Source organism: Haliotis rufescens, unplaced genomic scaffold (assembly GCF_023055435.1).
Source record: "Haliotis rufescens isolate VD_foot unplaced genomic scaffold, xgHalRufe1.0.p SCAF_21, whole genome shotgun sequence".
In the NCBI taxonomy this organism is placed as follows: Eukaryota; Metazoa; Mollusca; class Gastropoda; order Lepetellida; family Haliotidae; genus Haliotis; species Haliotis rufescens.
Window position 1 is genome coordinate 7721066 of NW_025963902.1, and position 21605 is coordinate 7742670.

The following is a 21605-nucleotide window of genomic DNA, read 5'->3' on the forward strand; positions in this document are numbered from 1 at the left end:
ATCTAGGTTTGTGAATATCCGATCAGTTATATCTGGTTGTGTGAACAGGGGTTCAGTTATATCTAGGTGTGTGAATATCAGTTCGGTGATATCTAGGTGTGTGAATATCGGATCAGTTATATCTCGCTGTGTGAATAGGAGTTCAGTTATATCTAGGTGTGTGAATAACGGATCAGTTATATCTAGGTGTGTGAATATCGGATCCGTTATATCTAGGTGTGTGAATATGAGTTCAGCTTTATCTAGGTGTGTGAACATCAGTTCAGTTATATCTAGGTGTGTGAATATCGGTTCAACTTTATCTAGGGGTGTGAACATCAGTTCAGTTATATCTAGGTGTGTGAATATCGGATCCGTTATATCTAGGTGTGTGAATATCGGATCAGTCATATCTAGGTGTGTGAATATCGGATCCGTTATATCTAGGTGTGTGAATATCGGTTCGGTTATATCTAGGTGTGTGAATATCAGTTCAGCTATATCTAGGTGCGTGAATATCGGATCAGTTATATCTAGGTGTGTGAATATCAGTTCAGCTTTATCTAGGTGTGTGAACATCAGTTCAGTTATATCTAGGTGTGTGAATATCGGATCAGTTATATCTAGGTTCGTGGACAGTTCAGTTATACCAAGCTGTGTGAATATCAGTTCAGTGATATCTAGGTGTGTGAACATCGGTTCAGTTATACCTAGCTGTGTGAATATCGGATCAGTTATACCTAGGTGTGTGAATAGGAGTTCAGTTATAACTAGGCGCGTGGGTAATTGCGGATATGTAATGCACTGGTTAGTCTCAGATTGATGGAAGGGGGTGAAGGTGAGGACCCCGCCCTTTACATTTGAGCGACATAACTCTGTACAGCGCTTTTTACCCTGTCTGGCGCTCGGCATTAAGGGGCTAAAACAAGGACTGGTCGGCTCGGAGTCAGTACACTGTGTCTGAGTGGGATATTCATGTTAAACTGCGGCATGGTATCTCAGTGAGCTAGCAGTATAAATCGGCATCGGTCCGGACTAGTACAAGCAGCCACACACACACACACACACACACGTACATGCACGTTGCTATATAAGTGCAATAATCTTGGACGCGACGTTAAACCCCATTTCACCTCACCTCACCTCACCTCACCTCACCTCACCTCACCTCACCTCACCTGTACAGCGCAATTAACCGTGTTAGAACACTATCAGCGTTAATTAAAAATGACCCAAATCATCTAACCATCACCATGGAAAAAAGACCTGCTACTTATTGAAAGATATTGAACGCAAATATGAAAAAAAAGAACCCATAAAAAATATAAAAAAGACCAAAAGGTGCGGTCGATGAGATTGATGATTCGTGGTTGTCAAATCAGCATCATTCTTGGCATTTTGAAATAACCTACATTTATCCTAGTTAAAACATTCATGGTTGTTGGCATTGTATGAAGAACATCATTAAAATCTCACAGTGTCTGAACTTGATGTTTCAGCCCTGCTGGGCCCTCGCCCGGAAAACTATTGAATTTCTGGCCTCTGATGTATTGGTGTTCGGCACTAGAACTGTGAAATATTGAACCAACCTTTGTAGAGCGGACTCGCCCGAGACAGCACGCTGACTGGCGTTTGTCTAATTAACAATATTTGATTAAAATTACAAATGAAAACCACACTGGCGGGGAAGGTTCCTGTTTACCTCGGACTGTCATGGGGAATAATGTATAGACGCAAACAAAGAATTGAACCGCTTTGGAACAGAAAAAAATATTGATGTCCATGAAGCATGAAGTCAGTGTCCTCTGTTGACGTCAACTGTCAGTTCACGCAAGGATTGACCGTGCATTTTGTTTGGTTCATGAAAGACTGGTGTTTAAACTGTATGATTGGTTGGTTGGTTGGTTGGTTGGTTGGTTTGTTGTTTAACGCCGCACTCGGCAATATTCCAGCTGTATGACGGCGGTCTGTAAATAATCGAGTCTGGACCAGACAATCCAGTGATTAATGTCATGAGCATCGATCCACGCAATTGGGATCGATGACATGCATCAACCAAGTCAGCGAGCCTGACCACCCGATCCCGTTAGTCGCCTTTTACGACAAGCATAGTCACCTTTTACGGCAAGCATGGGTTGCTGAAGATCTATTCTACCCCGGAATCTTCACGGGTCTTAAACTGTATGAATTCGTGTAGCAGGGTAATTTGCATCAGAATGCAGGAAGTTCAAGAGCGGATCCTCTGGACCGGCGGTCTGTAAATAATCGAGTCTGGAACAGACAATCCATTGATTGATGTCATGAGCATCGATCTTCTCAAGGAACAGGAGGACGTGACGACGGTTAACTTCGTGACCGTACCGAACATCTGTCAAACTGCTAGCGATGATCAATAGGAGTTGTCTATGACGTACAATGATACCTCCCCGCACCATTACACACCCACCAATCCATGCTTGCCGTAAAAGGCGACTATGCTTGTCGTAAAAGGCGACTATGCTTGTCGTCAAAGGCACGACTATGTTTGTCGTAAAAGGCGACTATGCTTGTCGTAAAAGGCGACTAACGGGATAGGGTGGTCAGGCCCGCTGACTTTGTTGATACATGTCATCGTATCCCAATTGCGTGGATCGATGATCATGATGTCGACCACTGGATTGTCTGGTCCAGACTCGATTATTTTACAGACCGCCGTCATATAGCTGGAATATTGCTGAGTGCCTCGTTAAACAACAAACAAACAAACAAACACTCCCACCACCGAATGCAGAACGCTGAACAACACACGCGTCAGGGTAACGTTCAGTCTTCCGATATTCAAACGTCTTCTTTATTTCTTAGATGTTTAACGCAGCACTCAGCAATATTCCAGCTGTAGAACGGTGACCAGCAGCTAATCGAGTCTGGGTCAGATAAACCAGAGGTTAATAGTATGAGCAACGATTCACGCCTTCGGGGTACGATAACACGCAATCTACTAACACACTTGGCGCCGTTCCGCAAAGCGATCCTAGCGCTACGACTATCGTAAGCCAGTGTTAGGTGAGGTGGAATTGGGTTTAACGTCGCGTCCAAGATTATTGCACTTCTATAGCAACGTGCATGTACGTGTATGTGTGTGGCTGCTTGTACTAGTCCGGACTGATGCTGATTTATAGTGCTAGTTCACTGAGATACCATGCCGCAGTTTAACATGAATACCCCACTCAGACACAGTATACTGACTCCGAGCCGACCAGTCCTTGTTTTAGCCCCTTAATGCCGAGCGCCAGACAGGGTAACAACAAGTACAATCTTTTAACGTCTTTTTGTGTGACGCGGCCCGGGATCGAACCCTGGACCTTCCGCTCTCCGGGCGGACGCTCTACCACAAGACCACGGAGGCGGTCTAAGCCAGTGTTAAAGTATGGGAGTTACGATCACCTCTGCGCTAAGATGATTTTTTTGGAACGGGGCCAAAGACCACCCGATCCACGAATATCCTTTTACAACTAAGCATAGACTATGGGAAATTAGTTCTAACCCCAAATCCCCACATACGAAGGCGAGTGAGTTAGTTTGATTTTACACCGCTTTGAGCAATAGTCAATTATAGCGTTCCGGTTTAAGAAGGTTCAAGGAAGTGTACGGAACATGGAGGTAAGTGGTTATGAAAGGTGGACAAGGTAATATGAGCTATGCGAAGGCACATTGGATGGGTAGGAGTGAGTGAGTGAGTGAGTTGGGTTTAACGCCACCTTTAACAGTATTCCAGTTATATCACGGCGTGTCACCTTAATGTGAGAGGACAGCCAGAAGTGATGCAGGTCTCAGACGTTTACCACTTCGGTGAAACCCACGAGCACGGGTATTGTGCTGACAAACCTAGAAACCTAATCGGATCGAACCGGGATTCGAACCCACAATCATAGGTTTCTGGCGTGCCCAAGGGACGCAACTCTGCACAGCGAATCGCGGCGCCTTAGACGACTGGGCCACCCGTGCCCCCAGGCATAGGTAGGAACAAAGTAAAGGAAATATATGTATAAAAATAATCTAAAGCATGGTAGAATATATGTATACGTTAACGGTTATTGTGTAAGAGAGTTATGAATAATTTGTAGGCTATGTCGTGGCATTTGATTGCCAGCCAAGCATTTCTTTCCATAAACCGAAATACAATTTGGACAGCCTTGTCCTGACTGACTGATGACAGAATGGGCGGGGCTGGTGGACGATGTCACTGATTGCTCCCTGTTGTTTACAGTTGTTTGTGTGTTCAACTGTTATCATAAAATAAGCAGTCTTGGAAGTTATTATTGTTGACGTATTTATTCAGGAGAATTGACTTCAATATGTTGGTGCCTTTTTTACAGAGTTATAACCGAAAAAAAACGGTGTGCAAACGACGCGGATTTACACAGTGTGCACACCGATTTAAATGTTAACGCCTACCCCCTAAAATAAAATAACATAAAAAAAAATAAAACCAACAAACCAACAAAAAACAAACCAACAAAAAACAAACAAAAACAAAACAAAAAACAACCAAAATACCCAAAACCTAAAACAAAACAAACACCAAAAGACTACAAAAAACAGCAACAAACCAGACAGACCAACAAACCAAAAAAAGCAAAAAGCAAAACAAAACCAAAAACTAAAACAACAACAATACAACAACAAAGTACTAATTCTTAAGTATTCAATGTACATAACATAAAAAAAAATAACCTGTCATCTTGAGAAAACAAATGATCGATTATTTGAGATGCACATTTCATAAATATTTAAAATATTTACGGATTATGAATATATTTTGGGTACATTTTTTGTAGTGCAAACCGAGCACACAATTTCATAGAAATATTCCCCCAAATTTCCATTCGTCACCACTCGCCCCTTTCCGTAACCTGCAAGAAGACTCGTCCCCCTATCGATGAATGTTATGTGCGAAAATACGACAAACCAATCAGAATGCGCGTATGATTTCAAGTTCTTCGTCAAAGAATCCCTCAGAAATAATTTTTGATTGTACATATGTCTTGCATCTAAAAATATACCCAAGACACAAATGTGTTCAGTCATACTGTATCATTCCGCATGTCCCGATGTGCTTTAAATTGCATCTGAAATATATATAATATATGGGGAAATATATGTGAACCATTACACAACGAGTTGACAATTGTTTTAGGTATGCCCGTTTGCGCTAAGACGGAACCCGGTCACTAAAATGGCCACGAGAGGGGCACGAGTCGCTATTCGGCTTGTCCCGGAATAACACGAGTTGGTCACGAATGCCAAAATTCATGATCCCTAACTTTTTGGTTCTTCAGTATATACTATTCTGGTCAGTTTTAAAGCAATGTTTTTTTCAGAAAAGGGTATATTGCAATAGAAAAAATATATATGAGTGTTTTCTCTGCCTCTCTGGGTATGTGTTTTGCCATTGTCTTATTTTTTACGTTTGTTTTATCATATCATGTCATACATGACCCATAGATGAGGCTCGTTTGATTTAAAAAAAAATAGTTCTTTTCCCACTTGCTGGCGTCATGTACCACGCATGGGCCCGTAAAATAGATCCCTGCACATCTGGACAACGTCAGTCAGGATGAAGAAACCGATCGTTGAAACGATGACTGCGATCCCAGCTGCCCCAATAGATGTAGCAGATCTTCGGGGGTCAGGCACGCTTATTAAACGTCTAATTGTCTTTGATAACACGCTTTTATCAATGTATAGAGCTAACTGGATATCCCTTTTTAAACGTTCAATTTCCTCCGTTGTAACGTTCAATGAACACCTGCACATACACACCGTAGGCACCGCTGTTGGAGGGACGACGGTGCTTAATGACGTCGTTCCAGTTAAACTGACACCTGTAGAAGTTGAGTGACTGTTTGCTGTTGACATTAAAATGCTTGCCGGTGTAGAAATTGTTGCAAGGTCGGCCTTGTGAGTTGTGATGCTATTTCCGGAGGTTGTACTTGTAGCTAGCAAGGTCGGTGATGGCGACAACTTACTGTTACTGTTGAACGTGGTCGATGACGAATCCCACAGGACTGATGACGTTTGTATCGTTATTGATGACGTTCCCCACAAGATTGGTGACGTATCGAGCGTGAGTGATGACGTATACATCGTGAGTGATGACGTATCCATTGGGACTGATGACGTTTCCATCGTGACTGACGACGTATCCATGGTAAGTGATGACGTTTCAAGCGTTACTAGTGACGTGTCCACTGTAAGTGATGACGTTTCAAGCGTTACTAGTGACGTGTCCACTGTAAGTGATGACGTTTCAAGCGTTACTAGTGACGTGTCCACTGTAAGTGATGACGTTTCAAGCGTTACTAGTGACGTGTCCACTGTAAGTGATGACGTTTCAAGCGTTACTAGTGACGTGTCCACTGTAACTGATGTAATGATTGACGATGAAACTGTTACGTTAAGAATTTCTGAAAAAAAACAAACATTTTGAAATTAAACAAACACCAGGAACAAAGAATTCGTTAGGGGCTTTACTCGGACATTCTACGACACATTATATTTACAATTATTCGTACTTAAACAGCAAAATAGAACCCTCCTTTAACAATCTCCTAAAAAATATTTATTCATGAACATCCCTCTGAGCCTCACATGTAACCTACTGAACTTACATCAACCACCCCCACCATCCCCTGTCTCAACCTCACGCCCTACACCATCCCCTGTCTCAACCCCATGCCCCCCTCCCACCATCCCCTGTCTCCATCCCACGCCCTACACCATCCCTTCACCGTCCCACGCCCTACACCATCCCTTCACCGCCCCACGCCCTACACCATCCCGTCACCGCCCCACGCCCTACACCATCCCGTCACCGCCCCACGCCCTACACCATCCCGTCACCGTCCCACGCCCCCTCGCACCATCCCGTCACCGCCCCACGCCCCCTCCCACCATACCCTGTCACCACCCCACCCCGCCCAGCAGTGACGTACCTTCACACAGCATCCCCGTAAAGCCAGGCAGACAGGTACAGGTGTAGTTAAAGATATCATCAGTACACGTCCCATTGTTCAAACACAGGTTCTCAGGACACTCACGCCACACTGAAAAATAACCGTGACATATTCACATTAACAATTTGTAGCTGAGGTCTCCAGCACTGCATACACAATAAAACAGACGATTTAATCCACTATGTTTCAGTTGCCAATTTTCAAGATTGAAATGAATGCTATGCTTATTGTTTAATTCATATAAATATGTACAGATCATGTATTGAAAAAAATCTAAACTGAAGGCCAAAGCTGTTATTACTGTCAGACAGACAAACGGAGAGATTGTTCCATTGCCAGCGTTAATTAGTACGCCCGTGTGACTATTTACATACTGTTTGTCTTTTTGTTTGTATGTTAATGTCACGCTCATCAATATTTCAGTTGTAACGAAGGCGGTCTGTAAATAATCGAGTCTGGACCAGACAATACAGTTATTGACGTCATGAGCAACGATCTACGCAATTGGGATACGATGACATGCAGTTGTCCATGTGTAGACGTGCAGTTGTCCATGTGTAGACGTGCAGATGTCCATGTGTAGACATGCAGATGTCCATGTGTATACATGCAGATGTCCATGTGTAGACATGCAGATGTCTATGTGTAGACATGCAGATGTCCATGTGTACACGTGCAGATGTATATCTGTAGACATGCAGATGTACATGTGTAAACGTGCAGACGTCCATGTGTAGACATGCAGATGTCCATGTGTAGACATGCAGATGTCCATCTGTAGACATACAGATGTCCATGTGTAGACGTGCAGATGTCCATGTGTATACATGCAGATGTCCATCTGTAGACATGCAGATGTCCATCTGTAGACATGCAGAGGTCCATGTGTAGACGTGCAGATGTCCATGTGTAGACATGCAGATGTCCATCTGTAGACGTGCAGATGTCCATGTGTAGACGTGCAGATATCCATGTGTAGACATGCAGATGTCCATGTGTATACATGCAGATGTCCATGTGTAGACGTGCAGATATCCATGTGTAGACATGCAGATATCCATGTGTATACATGCAGATGTCCATGTGTAGACGTGCAGATGTCCATGTGTATACATGCAGATGTCCATGTGTAGACGTGCAGATATCCATGTGTATACATGCAGATGTCCATGTGTAGACATGCAGATATCCATGTGTATACATGCAGATATCCATGTGTAGACATGCAGATGTCCATGTGTAGACATGCAGATGTCCATGTGTATACATGCAGATGTCCATGTGTAGACGTGCAGATATCCATGTGTAGACATGCAGATATCCATGTGTATACATGCAGATGTCCATGTGTAGACGTGCAGATGTCCATCTGTAGACATGCAGATATCCATATGTAGACGTGCAGATGTCCATGTGTAGAAATGCAGATATCCATATGTAGAAATGCAGATGCCCGTGTGTATACATGCAGATGTCCATGTGTAGACATGCAGATATTCATGTGTAGACGTGCAGATGTCCATGTGTAGACGTGCAGATGTCCGTGTGTAGACGTGCAGATGTCCATGTGTAGAAATGCAGATATCCATGTGTAGACGTCCATGTGTAGACATGCAGATGTCCATGTGTAGACATGCAGATGTCCATGTGTACACGTGCAGATGTCCATGTGTAGACATGCAGATGTCCATGTGTAGACGTGCAGATATCCATGTGTAGACATGCAGATGTCCATGTGTAGACATGCAGATATTCATGTGTAGACGTGCAGATGGCCATGTGTAGACATGCAGATGTCCGTGTGTAGACGTGCAGATGTCCATGTGTAGAAATGCAGATATCCATGTGTAGGCGTCCATGTGTAGACATGCAGATTTCCATGTGTACACGTGCAGATGTCCATGTGTAGACATGCAGATGTCCATGTGTAGTCATGCAGATGTCCATGTGTATACATGCAGATGTCCATGTGTAGACGTGCAGATGTCCATGTGTAGACGTGCAGATGTCCATGTGTAGACATGCAGATGTCCATGTGTAGACATGCAGATGTCCAAGTGTATACATGCAGATGTCCATGTGTAGACGTGCAGATGTCCATGTGTAGACGTGTAGATGTCCATGTGTAGACGTGCAGACGTCCATGTGTAGACGTGCAGACGTCCATGTGTAGACGTGCAGATATATATGTGTAGAGATGCAGATATCCATGTGTATACGTGCAGATATCCATGTGTAGACATGCAGATGTCCATGTGCAGGCGTGCAGATGTCCATCTGTAGACGTGCAGATGTCCATGTGTAGACGTGCAGATGTCTTTGTGTAGTCATGCAAACATGATCATGGTCATGTATACTTGATGAGTGATCATATGTGCACATTCATTCTAGAACAAGGTCGCGTTCAAGATAATTTGACTTATATAGCGACGTTAACATTCATGTGTGTGCGTGCGGGTGCGTGCGCGCGTGTGTGTGTCTGTGTGTGTGTGCGTGTGTGTGTGAAAAGGGACATAAGACGTAATAGCCACTGGTGCTACGATCGAGCCACGAATTTCCAGCCTACTTCGGAAAGGGAGGAACTAGAGTTTTAAAGTCAGTTAACTCTCTTGCCTCATAAAGATGGTTTCATAGCGCTGGCTCACTGAAATACCATGCCGCAGCTTAACATGAATACCCCACTCAGACACAGTATACTGACTCCCGAGCCGACCAGTCCTTGTTTTAGCCCCTTAACTCCAAGCACCAGGCAAGATAACAATAAGTACCATCTTTAAGATTTTTCTTGGTGTGATGCGGCCGGGTGTTACCACAACACCACGAATGCGGTTCCTTTCTCAGAATGATGTGTGGAATGCAGCGGTTTTGTGAACGTATGCTTGTTTATGCTTGTGTTGACAAATGCTTGCTTGTTGCTGGGTGTCTGTACGTATGTTTGTTTATATGTAGTCTTTGAATGGCATTTAGAAGAGATACACATAAGGAAGAGAATTTATGGATGTCAACTTCTTTATTATGACGAAACACGACGTTTCGGAGTATACGCTTAGTCCTTATTGCTTTTATCTTTGTTGGTGTTAATTATCCAGCTGGCTTCCCTTTGCCTTTATTGCTATCTCCATTCTTTTACCTATCAGACGGGGGCACCGGTGGCCCAGTCATCTAAGGCGCCGCGATACGCCGTGCAGAGTTGCGTCCCTTGGACACGCCAGAAACCTATGTTTGTGGGTTCGAATCCCGGTTCGCCACGATTATGTGTCTAGGTTTGTCAGGTTGTGCTCGTGGGTTTCACCGAAATGGTAAACGTCTGAGACCAACATCACTTCGGGCTTTCCTCTCACATTAAGCTGACACGCCGTGATATAACTGGAATAATGTTAAAAGCGGCGTTAAACCCCACTCACTCACACTCATCAATCAGTGCTAATTGCCCATAGCCTACCGTTTGCCCACTGTCCATTACCAATCAATGATAATTCAAGGGCTGGCTTCCAGTTGTCCATAACCATCAGCGCTAACTACTGTAAAGTGTTGGCTTCCATTGTCTATTGCTAATCACCCATCAGCGACAATCATCTGTTGGCCTCGAATGTTAAGCTTCCACCTTTTGTTATCTTATTACTTTTGTTGTCCTTACATGTACATATATATGCCCTCTGCCTCGTGGCATTCATTCATCTGATGAAGAAGTAAGCATATACTCCGAAACGTTATGTTCCTCATTATAAAGAAGCTGACATCCATACATTCTCTTCCTTTGTTTATATGTAATTGCTCGTCTTTATATGTGAACATGTGAAAGTGAAAATGCATGTGAATCTGTCAAGGAAAACATGCATCTATATATGATTATGCATGCGCAGGTTTATTCCTTTATGACTATTCCCATTATGACTACTGAAAAAAATAAGACAATCCGGGTATTGTGAGAAACGGTCCGCGCTGCCGGGGTACACTGTCACCGTGTCTGACTACTTCATCCATTCAGTCGTTCATACGATAAACATAGGTACCTATTAAACCCTGGAATCCCCTCAGGGGTTATAAGATACAATCTGAGTCTCAGAATGGATAACGCAAGCGTTATACAACAACAGTTAACAATTATTATAGATATCCCTCAGAAGTTGCTCCATAAATATTTAAGTAATCCTACAATCGATTATACACCGCCTCTGTTGAAGTTTGGCAGGTCCTTGATTTAGTTGACAGCTTTTGTATTTTTAAATAATGGTTGTCATGGTGATGCTTATAGCATTATTTATATGATCAGCTATCGTTCAATAATGTCCCAATAGCCAATTCCCTACCACCGCTATACACACATGAGCTAGACGTAGGGGAGACCAGAGAAAACGCCTAATCAGTTTTGTATTTAGTGAGTGAGTGAGTAAGCGAGTTTGGTTTAATGTCGCTTTTAACAGTATTATCACGGCGTGTCAGCTTAATGTGGGAGGAAAGCCCGAAGTGATGCAGGTCTCAGACGTTTACCGCTTCGGTGAAACCAACGAACACGGGTATGGTGCTGACAGTATTATTAACGTATAAAGATTCAGAGAGAAAAAAACACTATCCCCTAGACAGTATAACAAGACGGATGACTTCAACTTAACAATAGTCAACTGTGTCTTTGTGTCGAGGAATATTCCAGCAGCTCCAGACTTTAGTGTCAACATGTCACAACTTTCGACGTACAATCGAGCATTTTTCTACGAAAATTTCAAAGAGCGTCATTCGACTCAATTTAAAACTTGATTGAAAAGGCCATATGACATTTAAGTGAGTGAGTGATGCAGGTCTTAGACGTTTTCCACTTCGGTGAAACCCACGACCATGGGTATGGTGCTGACAAACCTAGAAACATAATTGGGGCGAACCTGGATTCGAACCCACAATCATAGGTTTCTGGCGTGCCCAAGGGACGCAACTTTGCACAGCGAATCGCGAATCGCGGCGCCTTAGACGACTGGGCCACCCGTGCCCCCTATAACATTTAAGGAGTCAGTAAAGCTTTCAAACAGTTGTATGGTAGACACGTGGGGGACATTTCCAAATTTGACGCATCAGTGACAAATATGATGCAATATTGCAGTTTCCTATTTTGCCTTGTAACATATGTTCCCTTGACAGTCTGTGAACAACTGACCCCCTAAACACGAGATTGAGCCGGGTGCACCCGTGGAGCAGAATACGCTCACCTTTTTGCGGGGGGCACGGGTGGCCCAGTCGTCTAAAGCGCCGCGATTCGCTGTGCAGAGTTGCGTCCCTTGGGCACGCCAGAAACCTATGATTGTGGATTCGAATCCCGGTTCGCCCCGATTATGTTTCTAGGTTTGTCAGCACCATACCAGTGCTCGTGGGTTTCACCGAAGTGGAAAACGTCTAAGACCTGTATCACTTCGGGCTTTCCTCCCACATGAAGCTGACACGCCGTGATATAACTGGAATACTGTTAAAAGTGGCGTTAAACCCAACTCACTCACTCACCTTTTTTGCGAACACCTGGTGTCATCAATATTTGATAGTGATTCATTAACACATGCGGGGCTGAGTGGTAGCCTAGTGTTTAAAGCGTTAAAGACCCGGGTTCGGTACCCAACGTACAAACAGTGAAGCCCATTTCTGGTGTCCCCCAACGTGATATTGCTGGAATATTGCTAAAATCGGCGTAAAACCATAATCACTCACTCATTAACCCATGCTTATGATAGAGTCGGAATCGTAGAATGGGCTCATTTCTTGTGATTATTAAAGGCGTTTGTTGCTTCTACTACATGTTCAATATCTACATAAATGCTTTTTAAAAACAAAGTTTGTGGACGCTGATTTTGGAGTCACAAAGTTTAGTTTTTTTAGGATATGAATATTTTGTAAGGAAACAACACTTACAGCCATTGGCCTGTCTAGCAATTCCCATGGACATGCCATTCCCTTCAAAATGAGAATAGGAGTACACCAATGCTGCATAGGGAATTCCGGGCCCAAGGCCAAAGCTCAGCGTCCCAGCGGTCACAGATCCCCTTGCAACCGAATACCGACATGATGGCACACCATCGGTGTCATAATCCGCTGGCAGTGTGTCTGCATAGGCTGTCTTCACGACCAAAGTCACATGTGTCTTAAAGTTCTTTCCATCCAAAACCGAAAGGTCCGTGGTGAAACCCTCGGTAAATCTTTCAACAGGGGGTACAACAATCATGAAGGGGTCTCCTAGGTTGCTGGGCCCTCCTGTAGCCCCCTTCCCGTACATCAAGACCATCACAGGGCCAGACGCATGTATGCACAGGGTTCTGTTTAATTCGAGATCTACTTCCCAGAATTGTCCTTCCATCAAAACGTGAACGTCTCCCTCGGACGTGGTTATGTTTGTGTCATCCTCTGATGCTAGAACACGAAACACAGCTTCCCTATCTCTACCTGGCCCATGAAGTACGTACCTTTGGCCAAACAAATCCGTCGGGGGTATCATTTCTGCAAAGGTGTCTCTCCCGCCTACGTTGACAGGAACAAAACTACCAAGATGCCCAGACACAACCCCTAACGGTTTGCTGCTTGATACCAAAGTCCCCGTAGGATCTCCAGTGCAGCTGGCTTCAAACACTTCATGCTGATTAAGTGTGATGTTGTAGACATAACCATCGTCCAGAAGGTCGCCAAGAACTGTACCACACTCGCCGTTCAACGTGAGCTGGAACTTGAATGACACAACCGTATTATCCTCTGCTGCTACTACACCAAATGTTGGTATATCTGTATTCTTAACGTACCCGAACGACGCCAGATAATGCCGGTGACCAAGGACAGGGACGGGCAAGACGTTGAAGCAGTAAGATGAGTAACCACCGAAGTTGTAGGCGTAGACAGAGACCTCCGCGGTGGCTTGAACAAGGACGCCTCGTTTTTCTATGACCAGCAAAGCCGCCATTGCAATGTGGTTGGTCAGAGTAGTGGTCCTTGACTCACCGCCAGGGATGGATAATGTAGTGTTGATACTGTATAAGGAATTGGTGATGGTCACGTCAGCGTTCGTGAGGGCCGCGATCATCAATTTGAGGGTTCCTCCTTGCTGGTTGAGACCTTTCGTGAAGATGACGACAAACTCCCGCCCGTACTGACTTGGCATAGTTTGTCCTGAAAAACAATTACATGATCGTCACAGTACTTTATGGAATATTCTTTAGTTTGTCTGTTCATTTGACGTTTAGTTCGAAATTCAAGCTATGTGAAGGCGGTCTGTAAATACTCGAGTCTGGACCAGACAATCCAGTAATTGACACCTCGAGCATCGATCGACGCAATTGTGATACGATGACATCTATCAACCAAATCAGCGGGCCCTACAGCCCGATCCCGTTTTTCGCCACTTACGACAAGCATAGGTCTGTCAAGGCCAATTCGAATTAGACTTTTTTAAAAACTTTAAATACACGTTCCTTAAAAGACATATAACATGTCAACATTATGTAAAGCCTCTTAAAGGATGTTGATAAAATGTACAAGCTTTAAAAATATTTACTCAGATTTTAATAATGATGACTCCCTCAATAGAATCCGGCCTCGAAAATGTCTGACAAACCAATTTTACGAACAGGTGGGTTAAGTTTGGTATTTCCCGCATATTCTCACAATCCTGACGTCGATTATCTGTACCTTTTCTCCAAACACCGGTTGTCATATCTCTCCCACTCTTGGAGGCGACCGTAAAGCCATAATTTGAAGAAGGTGGGTGGGGGTGGGGGTGGGGGGTGGGGGGAGGGGGGGGGGGGGGGGGGGTGGAGGGAGGGGATACCAAACATGACCCACCTGTTCGTAAAATGGATCAAGCTTCTTTTAAAAACCTAATTTTTTACTTTAGATGCATGGAGATGCATTGGACCCAAGACTATAAAGGTCAGAGGCAAATTCGCAACTACCACAAATAATGATGTCATTAAATTAATAATCACTATATTTTCTCCCTATTTTAGGTAGTCTAATGATCCGTATTTTTGGTATGTGGGAAATGTGACTCGTATTATTAGTGTATGTATTCTAACACAATAAGCTAATTCATACATGACTATACCTATATTCATATACATGACAATATCGTTCACGACATACCTGTTTGTGTAGACCTACTGTTATACGTCAATGCAGAGCATGTTGTTACAGATGATGAAGCTATTATATATGTAATACAAAAGATTTGTTTTCATTCTCTCTTTCTCTATTAATAAAATATGTAATGTCTGTGTTTATAAATGGAACAGTGATTTTATTGATGTAAATCATACACTAATATTCATGTTTTTTTTCACGTTACGCCATTAAACAGTTGGGATCCACGACGGTAAACACATCACCTACCTGCTACTGCAAGCATTGGAATCAGGGCGATGAAGATGGCCTGGAATGGAAAACATAATTGACTTTTGGTTTTGTTTATTTGTTGTTTAACGCTGCACTAAGCAATATTCCAGCTATATGAAGACGGTGTGTAAATAATCGAGTCTGGACCAGACAATCCTGTGACTGACCTCATGTACATCGATCTTCGCAATTGGAATACAATGACATGCATCAACCAAGTCAGCGAGCCTGACCACCCGATCCCGTTAGTCACCTCTTAGGACAAACGTGGGTTTCCGTGGGGTCCAATGAGTGGGGAGAAGTGTAAACGTCATGAAACGTAATAGACCCAACCGGACAAGGATTATAAAAGCTTTATTTGAAATATACAAGATCGAATATTTATAAGAAACTCAGCAAGTCTGCGTGTCTGTACGCTAACAAGTTGACTAGGGTGCAGTTCCACAAAGAGACATTGGCGCAACGGTGAACATACATGTACCTCACATAATATAACGGACTTTCGATCAATGCAGTTAAGGTCGATTTGTGAAACGCACCCTTATTTTAAAGGAATACATACAAATATTGAACATCGTTTAGGACAATTTTAGAGAAGAGTAATTTAGTCAATCTCTATACCCCAAAGAGAGGACAAGACTGTATATAGAAAGTATCAATCTCCAACTGTTCGTAATAAAGATATTATAAAGTATTATAAAATACTCTTTAGTTGTGGAATGAAAAAATAACTGATGTCCAAAAGGAATTTTACCACTTTAAAATTTAATGCAAAAATTTTAAAACATAAGTGCAAACTAAATCAATGCAAAACATATCGTCCAAACATAACAATGACAAGTGATACACACCCACGGCACATTTTTTAGACAATGCGAAAAAAATGAAACAAACGTGCCACTTGGGTAGTCGAAACTACACGTGCAATAAGGGTATATATATATGATACGTGCGGCATGCCAGACACTCACACTGAAAATAAAAACCCACCACAGTAATACCACGACTGGGACCCGAACACCACACTGAAAATAAAAACCCACCACAGAAATACCCCGACTGGGACCCGAACACCAAGAAATGGCCCTGGGAATGATAAAGATGGGAGCCACTCATGCCCACGTTGCTTGAACCTTTGCTTGCTCTCGTGTTGCTGTAGCTAACCTGATGAAACGTTACAGAGAGGCCGGGCAGACATCAGACAGACCAAGAACAGGCACACTCAGGGTAACTACGCACAATGAAGACCGCTACTTGCGTACTTTGAATCTCCGGAATAGATTCCTGACAGTGACCTGATCAGCGACGAATGCATCTGGGCATATAGTTAGTCGATAGAAAATGGCCAATCAATTCGGGGCTCAAGGAATTAGGGCTTACATGCCTTGCAGAGGACAGTTATTGACAGCACAACATCGTCGTCAGAGATTGAGATGGGCCCGGACTGTATGTCGTTGGCAGAGACGTGACTGACAGGGTCGTCTTCACTGATTAAAACCGGTTCTGTCTGTTCTGATGGAGCTGATGGAAGACAGGGGAGAACGAACGGCGGTATGTTACATTCTGGAGGTCGAACCGCATGGTGGAGGGGTGTTATGGTGTGAATTGGAATTTGTGGGCAGGAGAGAACATCATGATTGTTAACGAAAGTTTGGCAGCTCAGTGTTACATGGATGACATTCTTCGGCCGATTGTCCCACCATTTCTACAAGAGCTGCCACGTGTCTTTTATCAGCATGACAACGTCATATGCCATACAGCCCGAATCGTACAGAACCTTGCAGCCCACAACGTTAACGTGTTGCCGTGGCCTACACGCTCCCTAGATATGTTCCCCATAGAACACCTCTGTGATGGCATGGATCGACGTGTTCGACAACGACCACATTCTCCAGCCAGCCGACAAGAACTGATCCAGGCCCTCCAAGGAGATTGGCGACATATCCCACGTATCGTCATCAGACGTGTGACTTTTTCTGTGCGCCGAAGAGTGTTTGCGTGTCTTGTAGCAGGGAGTGGTCATACACGCTATCAACGTGACGTGTCAATGAACATCACCGATTTTAGATGTGCGTGCCCTTTGTCCATTACCTTGAAAGCTAGTTCTTGCTACCCCACCTCAATTCGGGCAACTGTCATGCCAATATCGGATGCTGTATGACTGCCATTTTAAATGTTGATTTCGATGAGATTTTGATCTTTCCAAAATATTTTACTTCACGCGTCTATCTTCGTGGTTTTTAAACAAGAGTGATTTAAAAATATGGTTTATGTTTCTATTGGCAATTGCTCGATCAGTTCAAACGTTGCAGCCCTTGGAAAAAATATGATCGACCAGCGATTAATATTTCAAGTTGATCATTTCTGCTTTTAAAGGTATTATACCAAGATCACGTTACAGAATGAAAAAATCTAATATCTTTTTTAAGAACGAAATCAATGGTACCCGTGTTTACTTCTCGTAAGGAACTAAAATAAGCATGCCGTTGTGTTGATCCGTCAAGGTATTAATGGAGTTTCATTTGCAAAGTGTTTTTTTGCTGTGTGTTTGGCACAGGTCAGACGTGCAATCGTTTCAAGCGTGTTTATACTGTAACCCGAGTGATGCGCAAAGGTTATGTATTTAGTCATATTGGATAATGACTATTCGTCAATCGTCTTGTAACGTCGTGAATTGGGAGATAACAATTTGTGTTTTCAGTGTTAAGAAAGGATACTTGAAGATTGGATTTGGATAATCGAGTAATTTCCAATTTCATGAAAGGTTATTTATGTTGTGAATCGTGTGTTACTCAAGGGGATCATATCACACTGTGATCATATGCAATCGTTGTTGGTTGCTGCTCTCTACCCAACCCAGAGTCTGTTATTTACAGCTGACTGCGGTGTAAAATAACATTCATTTGTTCCAACATAAACCTTCCCAGTCTCGATTATTTACAGACAGACGCATACGGCTGGAATATTGCTGACTGCGGCGTTAAACAACAAACAAACAAACGTTCTCGGTCTTTCTTTCCACATTAACCTGACATTCATAAAAGCGGCGTTAAACCCAACTCACTCACTAATGCTCAGAGGGCTAGCACTATAAAACCGGTATAACCTATCCGGACACACACACGTGTATGTAAGTGCAATAATCTTGAGTGCGACGTTAAACCCAATTTCACCTCACCTCTTCCCTGTGCACATTTCTGGTGTCCCCCGCCGTGATATTGCTGGAATATTGCAAAAAGCGGCGTAAAACCATACTCACTCACTCACTCCATGTGCAGAGTTGCGTCCCTTGGGCAGGCCAGAAATCTATGTTTGTGGGTTCGAATCCCGGTTCACCCCGATTACGTTTCTAGGTTTGTCAGCACCATACCCGTGCTTGTGGGTTTCACCGAAGTGGTAAACGTCTGAGACCTGCATCACTTCGGGCTTTCCTCCCACATTAAGCTGATACGGCGTGATATGACTGGAATACTGTTAAAAGCGGCGTTAAGCCCAACTCACTCACTCACATTTATCCAGCCCCTCAGCGCCACGGATGACTGGTCCTTATACCTTTCTATCTGAAAGACCCAGCCATGTCACCCTCATCTTCAAGACCATCTACGTTTCATCAAACCCACGACTAGTAGCTCCTGACTTAAGTAAGGGACGTAACTATGCATAGGGAATTCTGATCACGTCCTCCAATGACAGAAGAGGCTGACGTACATTAAGAATGTCAGTGAATCTACATTCAGTTTTTTAACGCTTATAACTACAGATAGGTATTTGTTATAAACTGTTTGATTTAATATTACATCATCATCATCATCATCATCATCATCATCATCAGACCGCCTCCGTGGTCTTGTGGTAGAGCGTCCGCCCGGAGAGCGGAAGGTCCAGGGTTCGATCCCGGGCCGCGTCATACAAAAAGACGTTAAAAGATTGTACTTGTTGTTACCCTGTCTGGCGCTCGGCATTAAGGGGCTAAAACAAGGACTGGTCGGCTCGGAGTCAGTATACTGTGTCTGAGTGGGGTATTCATGTTAAACTGCGGCATGGTATCTCAGTGAGCTAGCACTATAAATCGGCATCAGTCCGGACTGGTACAAGCAGCCACACACACACATACACGTGCATGCACGTCGCTATATAAGTGCAAAAATCTTGGACGCGACGTTAAACTCAATTTCACCTCACCACCTCACCATCATCATCATCATCATCATCATATCATCATGGCAAATTCTGCTGTGTAGATTGATGGCTAAAATTTAACTCAAGAACAGGAATGACAAATGTATCCTCCACTATAACCCGTTTTTGATATTTAATTGCGTGGTTTCGATTAAGCTCACATTAAACAAAAACAGAAGCGATCACAACTGCCAGAGGATCCAAATAATCTTTTAAAAGGTGAAACAAAAGTAAACACACATTTCTAGGAAACGAGCAAGCTCCACAGTTTACTCAATAAACATTTGCCCTTCGTTGTCGGCTTGCTTCCTCAAGTCGCCGTTGTTCAGCGTCATGTACAAGAAACAAGATAACTGCACATAAACCAATCGCTACACTTGTTGTCTGGTCTCGGATGCTGCTAATGACAATCCGGAAGAGCAGAGTATAGGAGTGAGTGAGTGAGTGAGTGAGTTGGGTTTAACGCCGCTTTTAACATTATTCCAGTTATATCGCGGCGTGTCAGCTTAATGTGGGAGGAAAGCCCGAAGTGATGCAGGTCTCAGACGTTTACCACTTCGGTGAAACCCACGAGCACGGGTATGGTGCTGACAAACCTAGAAACATAATCGGGGCGAACCAGGATTCGAACCCACAATCATAGGTTTCTGGCGTGTCCAGGGACGCAACTCTGCACAGCGAATCGCGGCGCCTTAGACGACTGGGCCACCCGTGCCCCCGCAGAGTATAGGATGCTTTCCCAGGCTCAAATTCCAGTGATCATCTTGACCAGCGACAATGTTAGCGATCTTTGTCACGTGGAGACGACTATTCACTGTTTCAAAGGGGGTCACGGATGGCCCAGTTGTCTAAGGCGCCGCGATTCGCTGTGCAGAGTTGCGTTCCTTAGGCACGCCAGAAACCTATGATTGTGGGTTCGAATCCCGGTTCGCCCAGATTATTTTCTAGGTTTGTCAGCACCAAACTCGTGCTCGTGGGTTTCACCGAAGTGGTAAACGTCTGAGACCTGCATCACTTCGGGCTTTCCTCCCACATTAAGCTGACACACCGCGATATAACTGGAATAATGTTAAAAGCGGCGTTAAACCCAACTCACTCACTCATCAGCCAATTAGGCAACAGTAGCACAGTAGTAAGTCTCCTGGTTAAGTGACATAATGTTCTGGCATCAAATACGTATGTGTTATAAAGTGGAACTTAAATGGCCCCTGTCTAATGCATGGTATGTGTACAAATGGTCCTGATAAGACCAACTGAAGAGTCACACTTAAATTTAATGTATGTTCGACTGCGCTAAAATTTGCCTTTGTGTAAAGAGCTATATAGTTGTCATCTCAATCCATTATTCAAATTCTTTCATGGAATAGTTTTTACACTGTAACAAAGACATTGCAGACTGGCAATCCCGGTTCGCCCCGAATATGTTTCTAGGTTTGTCAGCACCATACCCGTGCTCGTGGGTTCCACCGAAGTGGCAAAACGTCTGAGACCTGCATCACTTCGGGATTTCCTACCACATTAAGCTGGTGATATAACTGTAATACTGTTAAAAGCGGCGTTAAACCCAACTCACTCACTAACTCACTGTTTCAAAGAGCTGACTTGAACCGCATCCTACCGACATGCAAAAAACTTTGAAAACCCCCCAAATGTGTTGTCTTTTACCAACAAATAAATACATTCCTTTCCCGTTAATTTACATGAGTGAGTGAGTGAGTATGGTTTTACGCCGCTTTTAGCAATATTCCAGCAATATCACGGCGGGGGACACCAGAAATGGGCTTCACACATTGTACCCATGTCGGCAATCGAACCCGGGTCTTCTGCGTGACGAGCGAACGCTTTAACCACTAGGCTACCCGACCGCCCCCAATTTACATGAGGAACAACGCTTCGATGAACAAACACACAATTTGATGAGAGCTAACGGGAGATTGATCGTTGGGCATTTATCATTGGGATGGTTTGGTCTTTTAATCAATAGGATCAATCCCCGACTGATCCGTTGAGGATCACGAGTATAGGATACCTAACTACATGTCCTATCCCGGTCAATATCAGCATGTTTGCAATTGTAACTATCGATATCGAACTGTATCG

General features: G+C 43.7%; 1 protein-coding gene across 1 annotated transcript in view; it reads right to left on the minus strand.

Annotated features, from left to right (window-relative positions):
• Positions 1-5163: 5163 nt before the first annotated feature.
• The window catches only part of LOC124111501 (serine-rich adhesin for platelets-like), a 40586-nt gene continuing 24144 nt past the window's right edge, over positions 5164-21605 (minus strand). The window contains exons 2-5 of the mRNA XM_048401200.1: positions 15324-15363; positions 12864-14105; positions 6954-7064; positions 5164-6425 (exon numbers count right to left, since the gene is read on the minus strand). Of these exons, the coding sequence (XP_048257157.1) occupies positions 5515-6425; positions 6954-7064; positions 12864-14105; positions 15324-15363 (2304 nt within the window). The 3' untranslated portion in view covers positions 5164-5514. The remainder of the gene's footprint in view (positions 6426-6953; positions 7065-12863; positions 14106-15323; positions 15364-21605) is intronic.